The sequence below is a fragment of the Toxotes jaculatrix genome, chromosome 7 (genome assembly GCF_017976425.1).
Source record: "Toxotes jaculatrix isolate fToxJac2 chromosome 7, fToxJac2.pri, whole genome shotgun sequence".
Lineage (NCBI taxonomy): Eukaryota > Metazoa > Chordata > Actinopteri > Toxotidae > Toxotes > Toxotes jaculatrix.
The window spans coordinates 20,751,771-20,772,642 of NC_054400.1; the positions used below are offsets into that span (position 1 = coordinate 20,751,771).

At 44.3% G+C, this 20,872-nt stretch overlaps 1 protein-coding gene across 1 annotated transcript in view; it reads right to left on the reverse strand.

Moving 5' to 3' along the window:
• Positions 1 to 19,681, reverse strand: part of hmcn2 (hemicentin 2) — a 42,886-nt gene extending 23,205 nt beyond the window's left edge. Inside the window, exons 1-24 of the mRNA XM_041042002.1 lie at positions 19,423 to 19,681; positions 17,603 to 17,673; positions 17,115 to 17,273; positions 16,523 to 16,645; positions 12,761 to 12,932; positions 12,534 to 12,640; positions 12,300 to 12,420; positions 11,944 to 12,207; positions 11,678 to 11,822; positions 11,124 to 11,245; positions 10,623 to 10,895; positions 10,035 to 10,176; positions 9,580 to 9,707; positions 8,696 to 8,809; positions 8,457 to 8,615; positions 8,168 to 8,362; positions 7,125 to 7,220; positions 6,828 to 6,955; positions 6,583 to 6,727; positions 5,528 to 5,640; positions 3,864 to 4,023; positions 3,592 to 3,751; positions 951 to 1,078; positions 507 to 758 (exon numbers count right to left, since the gene is read on the reverse strand). Of these exons, the coding sequence (XP_040897936.1) occupies positions 507 to 758; positions 951 to 1,078; positions 3,592 to 3,751; positions 3,864 to 4,023; positions 5,528 to 5,640; positions 6,583 to 6,727; positions 6,828 to 6,955; positions 7,125 to 7,220; positions 8,168 to 8,362; positions 8,457 to 8,615; positions 8,696 to 8,809; positions 9,580 to 9,707; positions 10,035 to 10,176; positions 10,623 to 10,895; positions 11,124 to 11,245; positions 11,678 to 11,822; positions 11,944 to 12,207; positions 12,300 to 12,420; positions 12,534 to 12,640; positions 12,761 to 12,932; positions 16,523 to 16,645; positions 17,115 to 17,273; positions 17,603 to 17,673; positions 19,423 to 19,681 (3,736 nt within the window). The remainder of the gene's footprint in view (positions 1 to 506; positions 759 to 950; positions 1,079 to 3,591; positions 3,752 to 3,863; positions 4,024 to 5,527; positions 5,641 to 6,582; positions 6,728 to 6,827; positions 6,956 to 7,124; positions 7,221 to 8,167; positions 8,363 to 8,456; positions 8,616 to 8,695; positions 8,810 to 9,579; positions 9,708 to 10,034; positions 10,177 to 10,622; positions 10,896 to 11,123; positions 11,246 to 11,677; positions 11,823 to 11,943; positions 12,208 to 12,299; positions 12,421 to 12,533; positions 12,641 to 12,760; positions 12,933 to 16,522; positions 16,646 to 17,114; positions 17,274 to 17,602; positions 17,674 to 19,422) is intronic.
• Positions 19,682 to 20,872: the final 1,191 nt, after the last annotated feature.

Here is a 20,872-nt window from a genome sequence, read left to right on the forward strand (position 1 = left end):
CGATCTGACGGAACCAACCATTTACACTGTGATTGGCTTAGCTTTGCAGAGGTGAGAAAGGAGCCAGGGTTTGAACTTCACTCCCTAGCTCTCTTTTTTCATTCTTGACAACAGTATTTCTGACACTATTTATGTGAACATTTATGAGTGCAACGCTATGGATGTCTTCCAGAAGAGACTGTCTGAAAATGATAAACTATATATATATATAAACACTTTGGATTTCTGACGTCTTTGGACAACACATCATACGAACCACTTATCCCTTATCCCCTTGCAGCATGGAGCCACTGTATCTCAAGAGAACAAGCCTCTAAAGACTGGGAGAGCCTAAAACTGGGACACTGTCAGTGTATATAAACGTTCATATGAGAAGTGCTAGGAAATGGTTATTTAGACAGATCTTACAAAGCAATCATGATTCACAATGTACTGTATATACTACACATTGTTATGCTTATTCTCAAAGTATACAGGGTTTGAAGAACTGAACTGCTGATATTCACCAAGGACTTCCAGCTTGATCTCCAAGGTCTCCTGTCCAGCGCTGTTCCTGGCCACACACTGGTAGGTGCCCTGATGAGCGAGGTTGACCTGCTGGATCCTGAAGGGCGTAGTGTTCTTGACCCCAACAGGAAGTCCATTATGAAACCAGCTGACCTCAGGGCTCGGCTCTCCCTGGACCACACATGGCAGAGTCACCGTCTGGCCAATCAGTGCTTTCAGGAGGGAGGGTGCTGGCTGAATCCTGGGCTTAGCTGAGGACAAAACACAAATATCCTAAATACATTTCTCACCATGTCTGTTACACAACTACTTATTTACATATCTCACATAATTGTACATTTGTTAGATGTATTCATGTGGAATTTAGCAACACAACAACATTTTAAAAACTCAAGTTTTAAGGTTTCTAAGTTCAACTTTCTAATGAAGCCCCACGGAATTACCTTGAATGTGTAAATTGTAGCTTACGGACACGTTGCCTGCTGGGTTTTCTGCAGTGCAGGTGTACAGTTTACTATCAATCAGGCGCACATCAGTGATCTTCAGAGAGCCTGAAGGCAAAACAGTGAACCTGGGGAGTGGTTAGGGGGCAAGGGCAAAGAGAAAACACAACACTTAATGAGTCACTGAAGATCTGCAGCTGCTGTGTTTTGGGAGAAGTGTTCCTGTTTTGAAGCGATATTTTACTCCGGTGTCCTACTTACATTATGAACCATGCATAAATCTACAGGAGGACATAGATAGTAAAAAATATTTACAAAGGCTGCCCAGTGTTTATAATATTCGACAGCTACTGCATTTATGTTACTAACGTACATTTTGATATCAACCTTGATAGCTGTGTCTTTTTCAAGATGCAGATTTGCCTCCGTTGCTATTTTTAGTAGAAGATGAGTTGATGAGAACATTTCCTGAGGCTCACTGATGAAGTGGTTCATTTATATGTAAAATAATCAGATAATTTGCACAAATTTTGAGCAATTTGTCCAAAGAATTAGGCACAATGCTACACTGTCTATTGTGTTGTATTTTCTTCCCTTTAAAAGTGGCTTGCTGAGCTCCAAATACAAAACGAGCATGAGAGAAACGTGAAAGGAATACATGAGTTGAAATATACTACGAAGCCGGTGATGGCGTCTTTCCATTTGCATTGTTTGATTACAACAAAGAAAAATGGATCTGTGATGAATGAAAGTTATGTTAACAGGAGAGCACTAAGTGGAGTCTGGACCTCAGCCAGAGCCTTGTAATCTCCCCAGTGAGTTGTTACTTTCACATTTACCATTGTCGAGGGTAATTACAGTGTAAGAGGGTAGCCAGAGTTTGACCTCGAGATGTCCCCATGGAAAAGGTCATAGGCTTATGAAAATCAATGTATTTCTTCCTTCTGGGAACAATAATGTTTGTGGCAACTACTGTGTGTTTATCACCAGGGGGTGAGGAAATACAGATAATTTAAAAATCAAAAGGTTGGCCTGATGGTGGCGCTCTTGAAAGCAGTTTCTGCCAAACATCTGGCTTGGCAGAAACTGCTTTTTAGATATTTGTTACAGACAAACAAGGGAATATAAACTACCCTCATCTCCCAAAAAAAATCATTGTAGCAAAAACAACAGCAGCAGTTAAATGTAGGTTAAAGCAGTTAAATGTAGGTCAGCAACTTGAAAGGGCTGTGTGGTAACCTGAATTGCACCAGAAGCTATCCAGCTGTATAAATGCATTATATACACAAATGTTAACACACCTCTATGATTTATCTTAGATAAGTGTGTCTGCTAAGCAACTGAATTATAACAATAACATGTTCGTGTAAGTGGAAATGATGTGGACGCACAAAGAGCTCTCTATTTCAGCTGCACATATGGTGTAATGTTGCTCCCCCACTTCCTCAATCAGTCATAGGAGAGGCAGCAACATTCAACATTGGAACCAAATGACTGCCTCTGCAGCGGTCAGTCTGTGCTCAGACTGCAGCGCCTCTACTCTGCAGTACCACTGACACAAGCTTGAGCACACGAGACGTGAACCACCCCTCTCGCCCATCCATCACTCCCTGCACTGGTGTCAAGTCATCTGTGTACACAGTCTGACACAAAGACTAACTGGGACAAATTGGCCTCATCAGGATTAGGTCTAGAGTGAACAAATCCACTGACCCAGTGCTGAATTGCTCTGTGTCTTCACCAAACCCCCTGCTGCCTTTTTGCTACCAATGGGCTAAAATGCTTGACGATGGCAGAAATCTAACCGCCCACTGATTTAAGTTATTTCAACAATCAGCACCCCCCCTGGTCATTTCCTCTGACCCACAATGTGGAACTGGAGAGAATGAATCTCCCTTTACACAGCTTGCCTGTTTCCGTTAGTCCTGCATATGCAAAGCATGGGCCCTGATGTGGGGGTTGTTCACAGAGATGTGTTATTCTCATCAGACGGGGCTAGTAAAGAGTCAGCATGTTGTTTTACTGCTGGAGCACCCCAGGGAACCTGAACATCAGGCAGACAGGGCTTGTATCTCTTCCTCTGTCAGTTCGTTTTCCTCCCCTCTTCCTGGCACCCCCCACTCCACCCCCACCTTTTCCTTCTCGCTGGCCCCACACAAGTAATACTGTATGAGAGTCACCACAGCTTTCAACCCCCTCTGTCATTCCTCTATCTACCAGAAACCATTCGGTCTGGTGTCTGGCCCAGAGAGTGTGTCTGTCATCTATCCAGTCTGTGTCCCGACTCAGCCAGCCTGTCTGCACCCAAAGTGACCACACATGAAAGCTGGGAGTCACTGAACCACGAGGGACCAGATGTTGCTCCTCAGTTTAGCCAACAAGTGAAGCCCGCACACAGCTCTCCAGCAGACTGTTGCTGCCTCTGCCTAACCACCCTTCGAAAAGGCATCACCAAGTGAACTCCAAGCATTAGAAGCAGCTCTGACTGGCAGCAAGCTTTAGTTAGAGTCTCTAATAAATGCTGAGTCAGATGTTAGCTAAGTCAGAGGGAAGGTATGGCGAGAGCTTTTGTCTATTGTTAGATGATGTTTTAATTAATTTCAGTGCTTCGTTGCCAGAGTGAGGTAAGACTTCCTCTTACCCAGCTGTAACCGGGGGGATGGGATGCCCATTTCTGCTCCATGTGACTAGTGGAGATGGACTCCCCTGGGCCTCACATGGGAGAACAACCTCTGTTCCCACCTCTGCAGCCATCTTCACTGTGTTGTCATGGCCACTCACACCCATTATCTTTGGCATGGCTGGAGAAGAGGGAGAGAAGTTGTTATAAAACCATGTAGGCTCTTTCTTCAAGACTGAGGTCAGACATTGTTACATCAAACTCGGCTATGTTCGGGTGACTGTTCGCCTTACTGTTGACACTGAGCTGGATCTCTCGGCTGGCGTAGCCCACAGGACTGGTGGCAGTGCAGATGTAGATACCTGCGTCGTCAGCGGTGGGGTGGGGGATGAGGAGGTATCCATCAGGATCAGACTGAAGAGTGGAGCGGTCCCTGAGCAGAGGCTGCCTCCCCTGGAAGAACCGCAGGCACAAGACCATAAAGAATAACTGCAGATAAAAGCTGTCCGCACGACGGTGCAGGTACGCCGAGTTTAGTTTAAGGTTTACAGCCTAACCTTTGATGTTTAACATTTTTACTGAGCACCCCTTTAACTCGTTCCGCATCCCCATTACGTGCACACGAGAACACAGTCTGCTACACATGCACTTGCTTTGAACATAAAATAGCTTTTACAGATCCACTTTTATCTGACAAGAAGAGAAATTCACTTGACTCAAGAGTACAAGTCTGAAAATGTTTGGGAAAAAGAAAGATAGAAATATCTGGCTTGGTTCAACAACATGGAAGAAACAACAGTACAATGACTTCACTCAGTAATTCAGACTATGTAATGGTGTCGGGTGGTTACTCTGCCATGATTTTCATCTGTTTATTTCTTCACAGGAAACGTCAAATCACAGCCTTTAATGATTGCGGAGCCTAAATTTATTACAGTGTTCTATAAATGACCATCTGAGGTAACAACTGCTTGTAGAGAAATCATTTGATTGTGCCCTTATATGATCATATTGTAGTCTGGTAGCCTGGTTGCATTTAACTTTTGAGATTTTCTTCCCATGATATGACACTTTTTTTTTTTACTCAAGGTAGGTGCTGCAAGAAAGGCCTTAAATAGATTTCTAAGGTACAATAAAATACTGTGTGATTTCTCACAGTCAAGCAGCAATATGGTAAAGTTGCCATGGTTACAGCCTTCCTTTTCAGGTTAATCAAGTCTTGATTGAAATGCAAACTGTTATTGTTGGTGGTGTTCTTAGAGAGCTAAAAGAGGAAAAAGAGAGGAAAAATAAGGCAAGAGAAGAGAAAGTGTGTCATTTGATTAATATGCCAATAGGAAAAATATGAAAAATAATGAAAGAAATTGTATTTATGTAAATTTAATCAAACATAAATGACCTCTGAAGGTAGTGTTAAGTACTAAGGATGTTTGTGCAAAATAAAAATGGAATCCTAAGTGAGTCATTAGAGCCTCAAAATGCACCTAAAACTGAACATCCTTTGCAATAATAGACATTTCTTAGGGACATGACTTAAGTTAAAATAGTCAATGTTACGAGAATGCATTATTAGATGAAGATGACTACTATTATCATCATTATCATTATGCTCATGCTGATTACATTAATAGCCCACTGATGAATGGAACACTCAGCACACATAAAATCTACATCCCATCAGCAGTGCAGGACTGGATATTGAGGATACTGATCTTTGCTTTTCTTTGATTATAACATGCTTGACACAGCTATTATTTTAACAATTCACAATGTCTTAATGATGATTCATTTAAAGCTGAATGGATGCCAAATGTGGCCCTCTCTAGATAATGTTGTGGGAATCAGAACTAGCCAATTAGTCATGCATGAGTTTATGGGATGCAGCCAAAAGCAATCATTCAAAAAAAAAAAACAAAAAAACAAAAACTAGATTTGGGCCTAAAGTGTGACATCCTACCTTGGACCAGACAACAGTTGGCTTGGGAACACCACTGGCCTCGCATGATAGTGTGATGTCTACACCCTCGTTGGCTATGTAGTGGTACGGACCAGCGCTGATCTCAGGGGGCACTGTGGAAGAAGTAGGTCACAAAACACAGCTGTCTGACTGGCCATGAAGAAGCAGGCCCACAGCATTATCACTGGCCTTAGCCAGCCAGCAGTATCAGCGCTTGAGGCATTTCTTCATTACAAACTGATGATGAACCGTAATCTGGCTCGTCTGTCATTACGTGCCTATGAACAAAATGACCCTTTCATCATAGCGTGCAGTAAATGAACCCTCTCACTATGATGACAGCAGGTGGTCAACTCATTGACATATTGTTGTTTTCCATGCTGAGTCAGCACATAGCTGGCCTGACTGTCCAAACCTGCCAGAGTCTCTAACATGAAGAGACTGTATTCAGGAATGGGATCTTAAAGGAACTGTTTGATATTTTGGGAAATAGTGTTATATACTTTATTGCTAAGATTGAGATGAGAAGATTGATACCACTTTTAAGTTGGTACACTAAATACAAAAACAGTTTTGGCATGTGTCTTGTCATTATTGTGTATGTGGTGTGTTGCGACAGCTGTGAGCAGATGCTTGTGGTCTGCTGAGTAGAAAAGGGGTGTGCCACTGCTTGTACTAAAAGATGGATGAAAATTACTTATGTTTCTGACTTTCCACAACTATATAATAATAAATTAGCCACATATTCAGACTATAAAAATATATGTATTTGCTTGGTGATATATCAATAAGCAAATGCAGCTACCCGATTTGTTACAGAAATACTGAGTCTCTGAAATATACCAATCTACTTCCAGCAGCATTAGCATTATAGCTCAGTAGTTCTGGAGCAGTAAATACTGAGGAGACTTAAGACCTAAGCTAAGGTAACAGTCTGCTGCCTCCAGCTTCATAGTTAGAATCGGTGAGATACTGTTCTTGTCAGCTAACTGTCTCAGGAAGAAAACAAATAAGCTTTCAAAATGTCTGACTATTCCTTTAACATACTGTCTTACCTTGGACCTCCAGGCTGACTGTGATGTTCATGGATCCTGCCACGTTCACCGCAGTGCAGACATATGTCCCAGAATCCTCTGGGATGGCTCTATCAATGTACAAACTGCCATCACTCCTCAAAAACATTCTCCCATTCAACTGAACCTGTGTAGAGGGAGAAGGACTGTTGCCATACAGGAACATAGGAGACTATCTGTGTGATGTGCTGTGTGCATTTGAAAGTTAAACACTAGCCAAGTCTTACAGGTTTCCCATTCTGGGACCAGTGTCTTTCTGGAAGAGGTATTCCATCCAACAACATGCAAGGAATACCCAGGGACTGACCAATGCCAGTGGTGATGACTGGGGCACCTTGGGCCAGGAGAGGGGGCTCTGCAGGAAAAGGAAGTGTAAAGATATAAATAGTGAACAAGAGCAGGAAACTGTGAAAGTATTTTAAGGCGACCACTGGCTTGGTTGCTGCTGCCATTGTTTCTAAAATACATGATATTTATGGAAGCAAAAAAAAAAAATAAACATAAGAAAGCCTAGACAAGCGTACCCAGTCCAGTGACACTAACTCTGGCTTCAGCTTTGCTGGTTCCAAACTGGTTCTTGACCTCACAGATGTACAGCCCTTCATCATCCAGCCAGACACCTGTGGTCAAACGCACAGTGAAACAGCCCTTATTTCCACATCTTTAGACACACATCACACTCCACACATCTGAAACAGGCAGCATCTCTACACTCACTGAGAAAGAAAACTGTTTATCTTGAAAAATCCATTCTAATAGCAGCTAAGTCCTGTACTCAATAATAAGTGGTATTATTGGTTTGACTGAACTGTAATTAAGAGTTAAAAATAGAAAATAACGGGATTAATGGGTTTGGCTCAGCTGCCAGGCTGCTGACACACATGTCCCACTCAGTAAATTCCCTGGAGATCACATGTTGGAAGAGCTACACATGATCCAGTTCTTGTGTTTAGATAGGCTGATGTTTAAATCGGTGATGACAAGAACAGAAAGCATGAAAGCAAAAAGGGAGGAGCGGCATGATAAGAGATGGATAGAGACGTTTTCTAAAACAATGACAGGTAAAAAAAATAAAGCCATCTGCAACAGATTTAGCTAATTAGGTCAGACGGCAGCCAGAAATGGAAACAGTGACAGAAGCAGCCCATGCAAATATGTCCGTTCCTCTTCAATATAACACACACTATAAACATTTAGTCTCGGGAGCACAAAGGATCACCTTCAGTGACCAAGATTAGTCATATTGCCCTGATGAGATTACAGTCTCACAATGAAGGACAAATGAATGGACAAAGGGACACATACTCACTCTTGCAGAATGATAATATCATTAGAGTGATGTGACAGTTTTTAGGCACATAGCACAGAGCAGAAGTAGTCCTTTCAGTAGGATGGATATTCAGTGTACAGAGCCGTCTACAGTGTACACTGTAACTTTACCAGTGGCAATGACATCCTGCTACCCCCCCCACCCCCCCACCCCTTTAAGATTAAGAAAATGTTAGCTGAAAAGGCTGCACTGCAGACCAAAGATCTTTGCTGTGTCAGTTTTACAAGGATAACTCACTCTGGATTAGAAGATGTCCGTTATCCAGCTGCACTGTTCTACTGTGGCTGTCTGTTCTTGTAAGAATCTGTCTGCCGTCCTGCCTGTGCCAGGTCACTGTCGGTTGCGGGAAACCTCGGGCAACGCAGGGGAGGGTGATATTCTCCCCTACGTTAGCTGCTACGTCAACCGGTGCCTCAGAGAACAATGGTCCCGCTGTGGAGGGAAGAGTGGTAGAAGATGAATTTTCCTTTGTGTAAATTTGAGAGGAAAAATAAGCTTTATGAGGAACACTAAAGTGTGGTCTTACCTCCAACCTCCAGAGTGACAGTGCCAGCAGAGGTTCCAGCAGAGTTGCTGGCCACACAGCTGTACTGACCAGCGTCGACCTCCTGCACCCCTCGAATGTGCAGGGTCCCGCGGTGGACGTCCTGCTCGACGAAAGGAGCAGAGCCCACCTCAAGTTCACCTGGAAACAAAAACAGAATAACCTGTTGGTCTCTAAAATGGACATTTTTAATGTACACACTGTCTTTGACCTTAACTTACCTTTGAACCAGTGGACCAGGGGAGAGGGAACGCCTGTGACTTGACACTCAAGAGTTGCATCACCACCAACAGACACAAGTACAACCGTCTGTGCCACTGTTATCCTGGGCACCTCTGGAGGGAAAAATGGGAAGCTTAATATGCAGTTCAACTCAGTAAGAGTTCTTATTCTATAGCAATGTACCAGTGTTTATGCAGTGCTACTGTATATAGAAATAATAGTAATGTCATTTTGGCTTAAACCAGTAAAGGCTGCAAAAAAAAAGAAAAATATAAAAACTACGCTTACATTACACACACATTATGTGTCAACAGAACAGGGATAGAGGCTTTCGGAACAGGCAGACAGCTGAGCTGTAAGGAGGAGATGATCTATCTCACAAGTCTCTCACAGCCGTGACAGATCAATGTTGTTAAAAATGACATTCAGAGACAAAATGTGTATAATACCAGCATGCCCCAGGAAGGTGGCTGCCACAGTCCATCAGCATTTAAGTTTTTGTCAACCACTAACTGACAGCCATGACTGAAACTTCAAACCTACAACTGCCAGCGCTCACAAGACAAGGAGGGAAATATCCTATTGTGTGTGACAGGGTGGCATGTGGCCACGCTCGGTTGTGCTCTATTCAAAGACAGTGCACAACTGACACTGGATATTATTATTATTACAGATTAATTCAAATCAAATGATGCTGAGGAACAGTCACCAACACAGACATAAATCTCTTGCCTTATTTGAAGTTTGAAAATGAATGCCAACACAAATTATTATTCGGAACAGAATGAACGAGACTCCAACTGGTAAAAAGGATCACTCCAGAAAAAGCTTGTCTTCACACTGGCATCCTCACCCTAACTTCCTCAGTGATATGTTGACTTGCCTGCAAAAGTAAGTGACACAGATTGAGAGGCAGTCCCAGCCTCATTGGTTGCCAGACAGGTGTAGTTCCCAGCATCCTCTGGCAGGGCCCCTCTAATGGTCAGAGCTCCATTCTGGTTTAGACTCAACCTGCATCAAACCATTGACAGAATTCATGTTTGTTGACTCTTCGTGATTACATGTGCAGACATAAAACAGAAATTCATCTCTAAACCTTCCTGCTATTCTTGGGTATCATGAGAGACATTTTTCTTCGAATATGTATTTTAAACAGGCATTCAACAGATTTGTGGTTTGTAAAAAAAAAAAAAAGAAAAAGGATTTCAGATCAGTGGATGTAAATCTCCAAAGTGATGCAAACAAGATGTGGCAATCGCACATGTAGTTGAAGTGGAACGTAATGACTCTCTGAGTCCTCTGTGCCGGAGGTGTTGAGTGGGCTGAGAGTTCCCCTACCTTGGCCGATTAGTGAGGAACATGTTTCCATGGCTCCAGAAGAGCTGGGGAGGGGGGGAGCCGGACGCTGAGCAGACGAGGCGGATCTCGTCCCCTCGGGTGAAAGCTTGGCTCTGTGGGTGAACTACCACAGAAGGAGCCTCTGCAATTGGAGTCAAACACAGGGAAAAAAAAGCCGACGATGACTCAGGGCCTCGTCACTGCTGAATGATGTCATTTATAACTTCCCCGTCAAGCATTTAACAGCAGTAAAATCCTAATAATGTGTGCTACAGTGCAATTACCAAGCACTCCATGTGTGACATCATGACCGGTGGATCTTAGTGAGGACAAGTTTTGCATTTATATGGCTGGTTTTGAAGTTTGTTACAAACATCTGAGGACATGTCCACAATAGAAGCCACACTTTCCAACATGCATCACTTCTGGATGATGAGAAACATTTTCTGACAAGGAAGTGGCTCAATCTGGCTGCGAGGAGGTTAAGCCAATAATGGAAAACAGATGACAGGGGCCTGAGAGCAGCCATGAGGCCCCTGTGTGTTAAGTGTTTAAGCAGATGGCCTACAGGGTATCGTCCTACCGTACCTGGGACGAGAAGCCACACTGTGATTCTGCTGTCTCCGTGGGCATTGGTGGCCACACAGTGGTACTCCCCAGCATCCTGAGTCCGCACCCCACTGATCTGCAGGGACGAGTCGGACAGCAGTTTCACTCTCCCCACGCGAGCCCGGATGGTACGGCCCGCTTGATGCCAGGTCAAGTTGTGGCGCATAGAGCCTTCTACCTGGCAGGACAGCACAGCAACGCCTCCCACAGCGGATGTTACATTCACTGCCGGCTTCAGGAGCGGAGGAGGCTCTGTTTTAATGGAAACACAAGCAAGACATCAAACTGGCGTTATCAGCGGTGAACAAACAATCCAGAGATCATTTACTTTTAATACAAATGTTTACGCTGGCATGCTTTGTATCATAGCTGGAACATATTTCAAAGCCTTGCTGTGACTGTGATGCATTTGTGAGGAAGTGTGTGTGTGTGTGCGCGCGCACGTGTGTGTTTGTATTATTGAATACGTGTGTGACATACCTCTAACAGTCAACTGCGTTAAGGCACGTCCCTGTCCTGCACTGCTCTGCGCTATGCACTCATACAGGCCTTCGTCCTCAGCTGACGCATGGGCAATCTCCCATGATGCTATGGCAGAATTCCTGATACAAAGACATGCTTGGTTCGTTGGCTGAAGTTTGACAATGGCAATGAAATCCCATTTTACGTCACATTCAATTAGGATCTCTGGTACACACACACACAAGGGATTGTTTTCTCCACAAGTCAGTTTCATTTTATGAATGTAATTCAAAGCAGAGCATCAACACCAAGAAAGAATAGGTGCTTTGTTAATTTTTCAGGATGAAACATGTAATGACCCCATAATGGTCTGTGTATACCGGTTTCTTGACAGATGAGCTAATAAAGCTTAAGAGTCAAGCAGCACTAATGCTCTGCAGACGTGCTCACGAGTGACCTAATTAGCATTTTTTTACAGCAGGTAATGGGCATGAAGCTGCAGCATCTGAAGGAATCCAAAGGAAGACAAGCCAAATGTTACAGAGTGCTGAGCAAACAGACGACAGACTCACTGAAAGAACTTCTCCTCTCCCAGTGTAATCCCGCTTCTGCTAAATCTTAGCCTGTAGGGAATGTCACTCTCCACAGAGCAGCCAATCACAGCGGGCTGCATGTAGAAGCCTTTCACCACATCAGGCATGCTCACAGCTGGGGGATCTACACAAGGGAGGAAACAAAGGTTAAAGGTCATCTGAGAGATTGATGAGGTGTGAGAGACGCTGTGGAGTGGCTTTGGTGAGATGTGTATGCAAGCGGGGGGGTGGGGGGCTTGTCTTGCCTGGAACGATGTTGGTGTAGGAGACACTGGACAGCCTCTGGAAGCGGTAGCCCTCCTCATCTTTGCCCGTCACCTTGATGAAGAAGCTCTGGGAGGGGGTGCGGAACTCCGGGAGACTCCACAGTCCTTGCTGGCCGAGGTCGGCGGGCAGAGGTACAGGGATCGTGCGCAAGGAGCGACCTGAGCCTGACATCAGCTCCACGTGGCTCAGCTGACCTGGAGGCTTCAGGCCTGTACATTTCAGCAAAACATGGGCTGGAAGTCCTGGAGGAAGACAAAGAAAGATTGCTGTTAAGTCATGTTCTGCGCATGTTCTCAGTCAAATAAGACAGAGCAAACAGAAACACGTGTGTCACCTTTTATTGGCCTTTCCCTGGTGTGGTTGAATTCAGAAACAGGTACACTGGAAAAACCAGCCCGGAAGTCAAGATTGCTGACTCCTGTGACTCTCAGAGTATGGCGTCCACTGCAGCTCACCTTAAGAAAAAAAAAAAAAATAAAATAAAATAAAATAAAATAACAATAGCAGTCAATTAGTCAACTGTCTAAAATAATCATAGAAAGACATGAATTATTCACCAGAACAATACCTTCAGTTTCCAAGCTCCAGGTCTGGGAAACTTCAGGTTGACAACACGAGCAGAGTTGGGAATGTTCAACAGCTCTTTAAGGCCTTGCTCCACACCAACTACACGACCTAAGAAAAGAACACAAGAACAGGGACATTTCAGTGTGAAATATAATGTGTCCTCACTGGTTTGAAGGCACTGATAATACTGTAAGTTAGTGTGGAAAAAAGAAAAGCATGTAAACGTACCAAAAGGATCGCTGAGCTCAATTTGTGGTGCTGGTCCACTTAGTGACACCGTGACCTCTCTGAGGCTGGGGTCAAAGGGCACTTCCCACTTGTTCTCCTGGGCACTGTCGTGGTTGGAGGACAGCAGGTGGACCTTCATGGCCTGGACTGTCTCCTCAACCCACTTTAAAACCTGGCAGGAAGAAAAAAATACAGAACCGTGACAGAGTGCCCTGCCGTGCCGGCGGAAACACATTTGTCTGTGGATGAGGCTGGGACCTGTCAAAAGCAAACTTTTAGGGGTCCCCTCTCAACTTTGGAAGACAGGACGAGAATAGGACGAGGACAGGAAGGACACAGTTGTGGCCTTTCCCTGAAAGCCTCCGCCACCCCTTTCCCTGCCTCAACATCAGGCTGCTCTTTGTCTTTGGACTATCCTTTCATCGCAAACGTATTCCTCAGAGGGATTTTGCTTAAACAAAGGAAAAGTGAAACAGCTCGACTGTCAAACTGATAACATACAGTTTTCTGCACTCTCAAGCATGTATTCCCAGAAGAGTGTCTCTCACAGTAAAAGTCTGTCAGGCAGCAGTCCCCCTCCTGCCACGCAGCTTTCATGAATCATAAGTTTTATTCCTCAGAACAGAAAGCAGGGGTGAATGTGGGGGAATGCGCCTTTGTTTTAGAAATACACTTAAACTTTATATTCCACAGCATCAACATGACTAATCGCAGGATCAGTTATGGACAGAAACAGCTGAATGTTTCCCACTTTTCTGCACAATCGGTTAAGCTTAAGAAGCCAGATGAGGTCAAATAGTGACACATTAGGACTGCAGGAAGCTTACGGTACTTTTAAATGAGTCATTTCACCACTCAGAGAGAAGATTACCCAAAGTCTGACATAACGGTAGACAGTCTGATTATGTATAATAGCAAAAACAATCCAAACTTTGACTGTAGTGTACCTTGGTGGCTCTTCAGAGAAATATCTGATGCTAGTTATAGATGCTAGTCTGATGCTAATTTCATTTTTGACAGGTACTTGACCCTCTGGGTATTATCATTATCATGGTATTGACTGAGAGTACAGTTTTCCTTTTGTTTTCTCTAAAATGAAAACAGAAGCAGCAAAAACCATTGACATTTCACTGTCTCATTTCAGTGGCCACAATGGACCAAATGTGTTCCACCTCCAAATGCTTAACAAGCAACTGATGTCTAGTATTTGTTTTGACCTCGTATGGAGAGGCATCATGGCTGAGCTGCGTCTGCCATGAAACAAACTGAAAACATTTCTTCGGCAGACCCTTGGAGATGTAACCAAAGGCAACACATTTAAGACATTTACGAAAAAATGAAACAAGGAAAGCCTTTGATAATTTAATTATCAGGCCTCTGCTTTTTTTTTGTATCTATCAGGTCTGCTGGGTGCTGACAGCAGCTGGTTCCTCTCGCCATTTTACAACTGGAAACAGCTGTAATGTCTGCCACATGTGCAGCCATCACCAGCAGAGCAGGGAACTGCTAAGAAGTGACCTACATCTGCCCCAGGATAGAGTCTACTTCTTATGCAAGCGAGCAGAAAGGAGTAGGCATTGCCCTGCACTCAGACCTCAGATAAAAGGAAGTGGGGCGCAGAGATGGGACGACTAGCTGTCCCGGCCTCAAGAAGGCCTCAAGAAGCAAACTGAGTTCTGCAGCCACTCCCTGTCTCAACCACAGGGAATGCAGAGGATCTTAAGCCCTATGAAACCTCATCCGGCGTGTCGCAGTTGAACAGGCTTACAGGGCTGTTACAGGAAGGACCCCCCCTCTGCTATTCATAGAAGCATGACAGATGGACCAGAAAAAAAGGGTTATCTGAGGCTGGGGTGATGCTGCATTCCCCTCACTCGTCCAGGTAGATTACCTGGACGTGAAATACGTGGCCGTGCTGTGGTTAAGCAGAACAGCTTGACTCCAGACCACCCGGTGGGCAGGGGTCAGCTTGGTCCTTGCCCGGATTTAAACACTGCAACCGCTGGCATTTGCAGGAAGATGTCCCACTAAAAATCAAGGTTGTTAGAGCAAATCAGTCACAGATGGACCCCCTGCGCCTTCTCAGTGGGAGTTTGGACGCACCTGACGAAGCTTTACCTGTCACATTTAGCCTGTGTTTGAAAGAGGCAGCTGCACGGTGCATGGTGCCTTTGTTTAACGTGCTCAGGAAGGCGAGCGAAGATAAATGTTACCTGCGTTTCATTTTATGTATGACAACCATTACCAGCCTCTTAAGTCACTACTGTATCCACGTAATGAGGAAACCATAAGGCCGATGTTATAAATGACTCTTCAAGGCACTTGAGTTGAGTGTATGTGCAGCTTGCTTGGTAGAAACACACAACTGGCCAGAGTCTACAATGTAAAAACTGTTTCTACATGCTTCCTTAAAAACATGTTGCAGTGGGAAAACAGACATCACAGCACACATTATCTGGAGGCTAAAACACCACAGCTCTTATTTTTGATCAGCGCTTCAGGCTACTGATGACTAAGGACGGCATCATCACCGTGACGAGCAAGGAACGGGGTCCAAGTTTGACAGCACATCAGCGTGGTTTTCTTGTTCACACTCTTGTTAGCAGACTCTCTGGTCAATCATAACCAGTCAAATTTACGGAGTGTAAAGAGTGCGATACGTGGAGCTGACAATGAGCTGTTGTGTGAGGCCTCGGAGCCAGCTCCACTGGGCAGCTGTGTTGGAAGAAGGGAAGCCATGACAGATCATATCCTGGGATTAGAGAGTAAAATAAGCAGTCTGTTTTCTCTCCACTCTCCCCCTGGAGACCACAAAAAGACTTTGTATATTTGATTTGGCCGCACTTTATTAAACTGCTATTAAGGGGGAATATTTTGGTTAGATTTGTAGTACTTCTGAGGTTTTTTAAGGATTAAAGGATTTGCATTAATTTGGTAAAAGCACGCCACCCAAGAGCTATAATCACACTGGTCTAGAAACGACTGACGTACAGTAATTCAGTGTGGATCCAAGAAAATTATAAGTATGCACACGTTGCACATGTAACAGTACACTAAGAACATGTCAAAATACTTTAGGCTACTTTAGCAGAAAGCCATCTGGGGTTGAGGTGTGAGGGCTAAAATGAGTCTCCTATTTCTTTAGTATTGCAGCACAAAAATGACATTCAAACAGCTGGCAGGATTATGGAGTGATGATGAAAGGAGCTGCCCCACACACAGGCATTGTATGTTTAGCTACATGCAAGCATGACTTGACAGGAAACAGACCCCCCCGACACACACACACACACACACAAACATATCTGAGTTCAGAGGTTCAGTGGGCCACCAGTGTACAGAGCTGTTGGCTCCAGCTCAGCACTGCCCAGCCATCTCCTGTGTTGACATGCAGGATACCAGTGTCTCTTCCAGAGGAAACTCTGGTTTCTTTTACGTCTGCCTGGGAAGTGAGCCCCGCTGTCTTTGGCTTCTTAGACAGGGCTCCTGTTACGTGCTGTTTCCGTTATAAAAGAGTCACTCACCCGTATCATATGACCAGGAAGTTTAATATCAGCTGTGGAATCATTTGATTACACTAAATGAAATCGCTATTATTACATCAGTCGGTCAAATGGGGTTTGTTCCTTTCCTGCTCCTGCTGTTCTCCATTATTAGGCGATATAACCCTTTTCATATTCATGCACACCGCTGAATTCTACATTACTTTTTGTCATTGGTGTGATCTTAGTTGCATTCCAATGTACTTGGTTATGCTCTCACCTCGTTGACCTGTTGCTTGTCCAGGTGAAAGATTTGTCCAGAGGAGGTGGCAGCGATCTCCTCGTAGGCCCTGTAACCAGGCTGAGAGCGGTCCCCACAGTCCCCGGTCAACACAAATACCACCTGGGAAAAGAAGGGGGCAGGAGAGTTAAGAGGATTACTACTGTTCAGTGTTTGCTTTTCACGGACTCGCTTTCAGTTGGCTCCAAAGTGACGCTAATGCTCATTGTCATGCTTCACCATAGGGGCTGAGACTGAGTAACTTTGAAGAAACTTTCCCCTGCTCAGCTGAGCGTCGGGGAACTTCATTGGAATGTAGATCTTTCACAGCATGCCATTGTATTCCTTTAACTACAGCATGTGATAAATGCAAAGATACTCAAAACTCTGCGGGCCTAGACTCGTATTTAAAAGCTTTAGATCTAACTATTTTCCAGTTAACATCAGATAAGACAGAGTTAAACGGGACTAATGAAACCTAGCTATGCTTATATCTGATGAGTGATACTGACATTTGGTATTGAGACCATCGTATGTCTCTAGCCCTGATCTGTGAGGTTCTCACAACCCTGTATGTTTTCCAGGACTCTACCTGGGATTGACGGAGCTGCACCAGCTGCAGAACATCTCTTTTCAGGCGGTAGTCTTTGGCTCTGGCGTCAGTGAAGACGTAGATGAAGGATCCAGGCAGGGAAACCTCCAAGGCTTTCTTTATGGCTCCTATACTCATCTCAGGGCAGTCGCCCCCACCCTGGGTGACAGAATCACACATGCTCAAATACTGCTGGATGAAATTAACTTTAAATATCTGATTTTAAACTTCATTCAGGCTGATTTTACGCTGGAACAAGCTTCCCATTTAGGACACATTTGAAAAACAATACTGATTAAAGTCTCACTATGTAACCTTTAAAAGAACAAAATAAAAGTCCACTCAAGGCTTTGGTACAACCAGCAGTTATTATAGATATTACAGCGTAACTAACATTCCTGAGTCAGTTTGTTTAATATGAATTAATGTGGAACAATACAGTGGTTCCTGTCCTATAGAATAATCATCCTATGTGTCCTGGTCCCCACCTGGACAAACAGCTCTTGCAGGTCCTGCTGGAACTTCTTCGGGTCAGTGGTGATGGACACAGGGCCGATATCTGCGAGTTTAGACATGTACATCATCAAAGCTCGCAAACAGAGACAAATCAAATCAGTTTAATAAGACGTGTTCTGGTTGCTATAGAATATATAATTGCATATACCTAAAAATATACATTGAAACCGAATGAGGGCTTAGGTCCAACCTGTCTTCAAACTCAACAAAACAACTATGTCAGAACAAAAGATTTAGTTGTTTCCTCTCAGCAGTTCAGCCTCTGTGAACAAAGAGAAAAGCATCTACAGCATAGCATCAGAATCCCTAATAAGCCGCTGCCTAATTTATCAGGACCAGAGTGATGTCCCGCAGCTTTTGTGCAAGACATGAATATCAATCATACACACCACACAGCACAAGAGACGCTAGACTGGTGTGCTGACAAAATTACAATGTTATGGTTTTGTTTAACACAAATCGCTGAAACTTGGCCAGAGTTTGGATGATGACAGAATAATCATTTCTTGCAGCTGCAGTCAGCATTTTCTACTGGGCGATTTCCTCGGGTCTCAAGCAGCAGCGGACCCCAGCATGATGGATAAGAGCCTGTCAGAGACACTTACTTGGACACCTTCTGGGTTCCAATCGATGGAACAGTAAACATTACCCAATCCACAGAGTTTTTGCTATAGAACCCTACTGTCCATAAACACAAGCTTTTCATTATAGTTATTACAGAGAAGACCCTCATCAGGTGGGGTGGAGCCTCATAATTTCTGTGTCTGTGCTTGTTATTCCAACTGTCAAATATCATTTTGAAGTATCTCTGTGAGACTAATGACACAGCTCGCAGACATGTGTCAGCTGATGACATTTCTAACTCGTCCTAAATCTATTTCCCAATAGTGGAGGCTTTCAAGTCCCCGTCTCCTCCTCATGTGCGCCTGTAAAACACTGACAACACTGTCACGCCTCTTTGTCAGCCACCACGGCTTCTTTGCAATCTTGGAAGTTTACAAGGTCCCCAAGGGCAGGGCACATTAAACACAAGACAAAATGTGTGGTGTTAGTGCAGCCCACCATCCCCCCTGGCTGGCTAAACTGGGGTCTGTGAGGGTTTTTCCGGAGGTTTGGATGGAGGAGAGGGAGGAGTGAGGTGGGGTGAGTGTGGGGGGGTTTGGCGGGGGGGGGGGGGTGATTGGGGTAATTACACACAAGCAGACAGCATATGCTTCTCATCAGTGCTCAAACACCCTCCCCCATTAGGGCACTCTTATTTTCAGGCTGCAGCTTTCCCATATAGGAGAAGAGATGCAGGGGGTGAAGCCCTTACCTGTCCCACTGACTCCTCCTCATTCTATAAGCTCACCTATTCCTGCTTCATGTCTTGTATCAGTTTGAGCTCAAGGTGTTGCTCCATGTAAGTGGACTTCCACTGAAGCAGCTATGAGTTACAAAGTGCTGAAATGTGTTGCAAGTTGTTGTTTCTGTGATATGTTCAAGTTAAAATATAGAAATGACAGCTACAGAAAACTCAAATCAAATGAGAGCGATTTAACCTAAAAAGAAAAGTATCCTGTTGAGTTTTTAACGATGCAAAAACTAAGGTTGTAGTCTGCTGCTTTGCACAGATCTGGCAGGACTTTCAGAGCCAACTTTGGCTTTGTAATTGTTAAACGCTGCAATAAACTGTAATGAAGTGCAATAATTCGCGTAAAAAATGTTCAGAATTCAGGACCACCACTGTCACAAACATGGACGCGTGTTTGGTGAGTGGCTGGTATTTTAAGTGTATTCAGTAAAACAGTACCTGGGTCATGGAAGGGGACCAGGACGAAGTTTTTGATGGGTCTCGTCCTCCGGCTCAGGGTCTTCTCCAGGATCCGTGAGGCGCCCTCTATCACCTGTTTGAGATCGTCGTACATGGAGCCGGTAACATCGAACACAAAGGCCAGGGTCGAGGCGCTGTCACCAGATCCATCATGCTCCTCAACCCGGGGTACTGCCAAGAGCCTGTGCGCGCTGATACAGAGCGCCAAGACTAGGCACTTTAATAAGACACCGGTCATTGTTTGTTAGATTTACTGCATCTGTCTGTTGGAATGAGACGAATCAGATAAAAAAAAAGTAAGTAGAAGAAAGTTTTTAAAAGTTTAGCTTTCAAAGAAACTCAAACAAGTCTAGGACTGCTTTTAGTCGGTATGAGAGATATTTTAAACAATATGCCTCAGCGGAAACACATCAAAATCCAGTGTAAAATACTTCCACAGCAGTACATCCGTGCGTAAAGTTTGGAGGAGCGTGTGGACTGGCTCTGTGTTGGAGAGCCCCTGGAGAGCTGGTGCTCTGACGCTTCAAACGGGGCGGAGATGGGTATTAAAAGGTTCCCGAGACCCAACCTGATTGTGTGTGTGTGTGTAAGAGAGAGACAGAGTGTGTGTAACACGACCCCACTGTGACTTCCAGGCTTTAACCCTATCCTACATTCCCCCATGAATTTGATTTTTTTTTTCCGCTGTCGAGGTGGGCCCCAAGAGACACGGCTTTTAGCAACATTACGCACATTACCAGCGGAGGCTGGAGTCTGTATTTTGGACATGGCGAGAACATTGTCTCAGTAACAGCCTCGTTTTTATAAATAGCTCGTTTATATTCAGCTGACACCAATCTAATTTTATATGTAGCCCACCCTGAGAAACATCCCCTTGGCATATGAATGGATAGAATAGCTTGACGTGCCACACAGAAATGTCACTGTCCCTTTTTTACTTGGTCGCTGATGTGGATAGAAATCTGTTATTGATCATTAGACACTATTATTACAAATTTAATGTCTTGTCTAAGTAGATCAGACCCCACAAAGAAATCCAGCCCAGATCTTGTGAATGTAAATAATTCAGTGTCTTCTTCCAAAGCAAGTGTCTGGGACCCTGAATATTGTGATCCTCTTGTCCTTTTTTGCACTTAGTTACAGACGCTTGTGTAAAATACTTAGGTGAATCAAAGTTGTACCCAAAGGACAGAGCAGACTCCGGACCCTTCTGACCTCCTCCTCTTGATATCGCTTCCATCTGTCCTTGATGAGAAGAAAAGAGGAAACAGAGAACAGGTCTGAGCAGGCCCAGTGAGCAGACAGACCCAGCAGCTTCAACACAAAAGCCACTGAGCCTCATTAATCCACCCATCAATTCCAAGACTTCACAGTTTGATGTAGTTCATTTGTTCCTTGTACAACCATACAGTGCAGGCTTATACCGCAG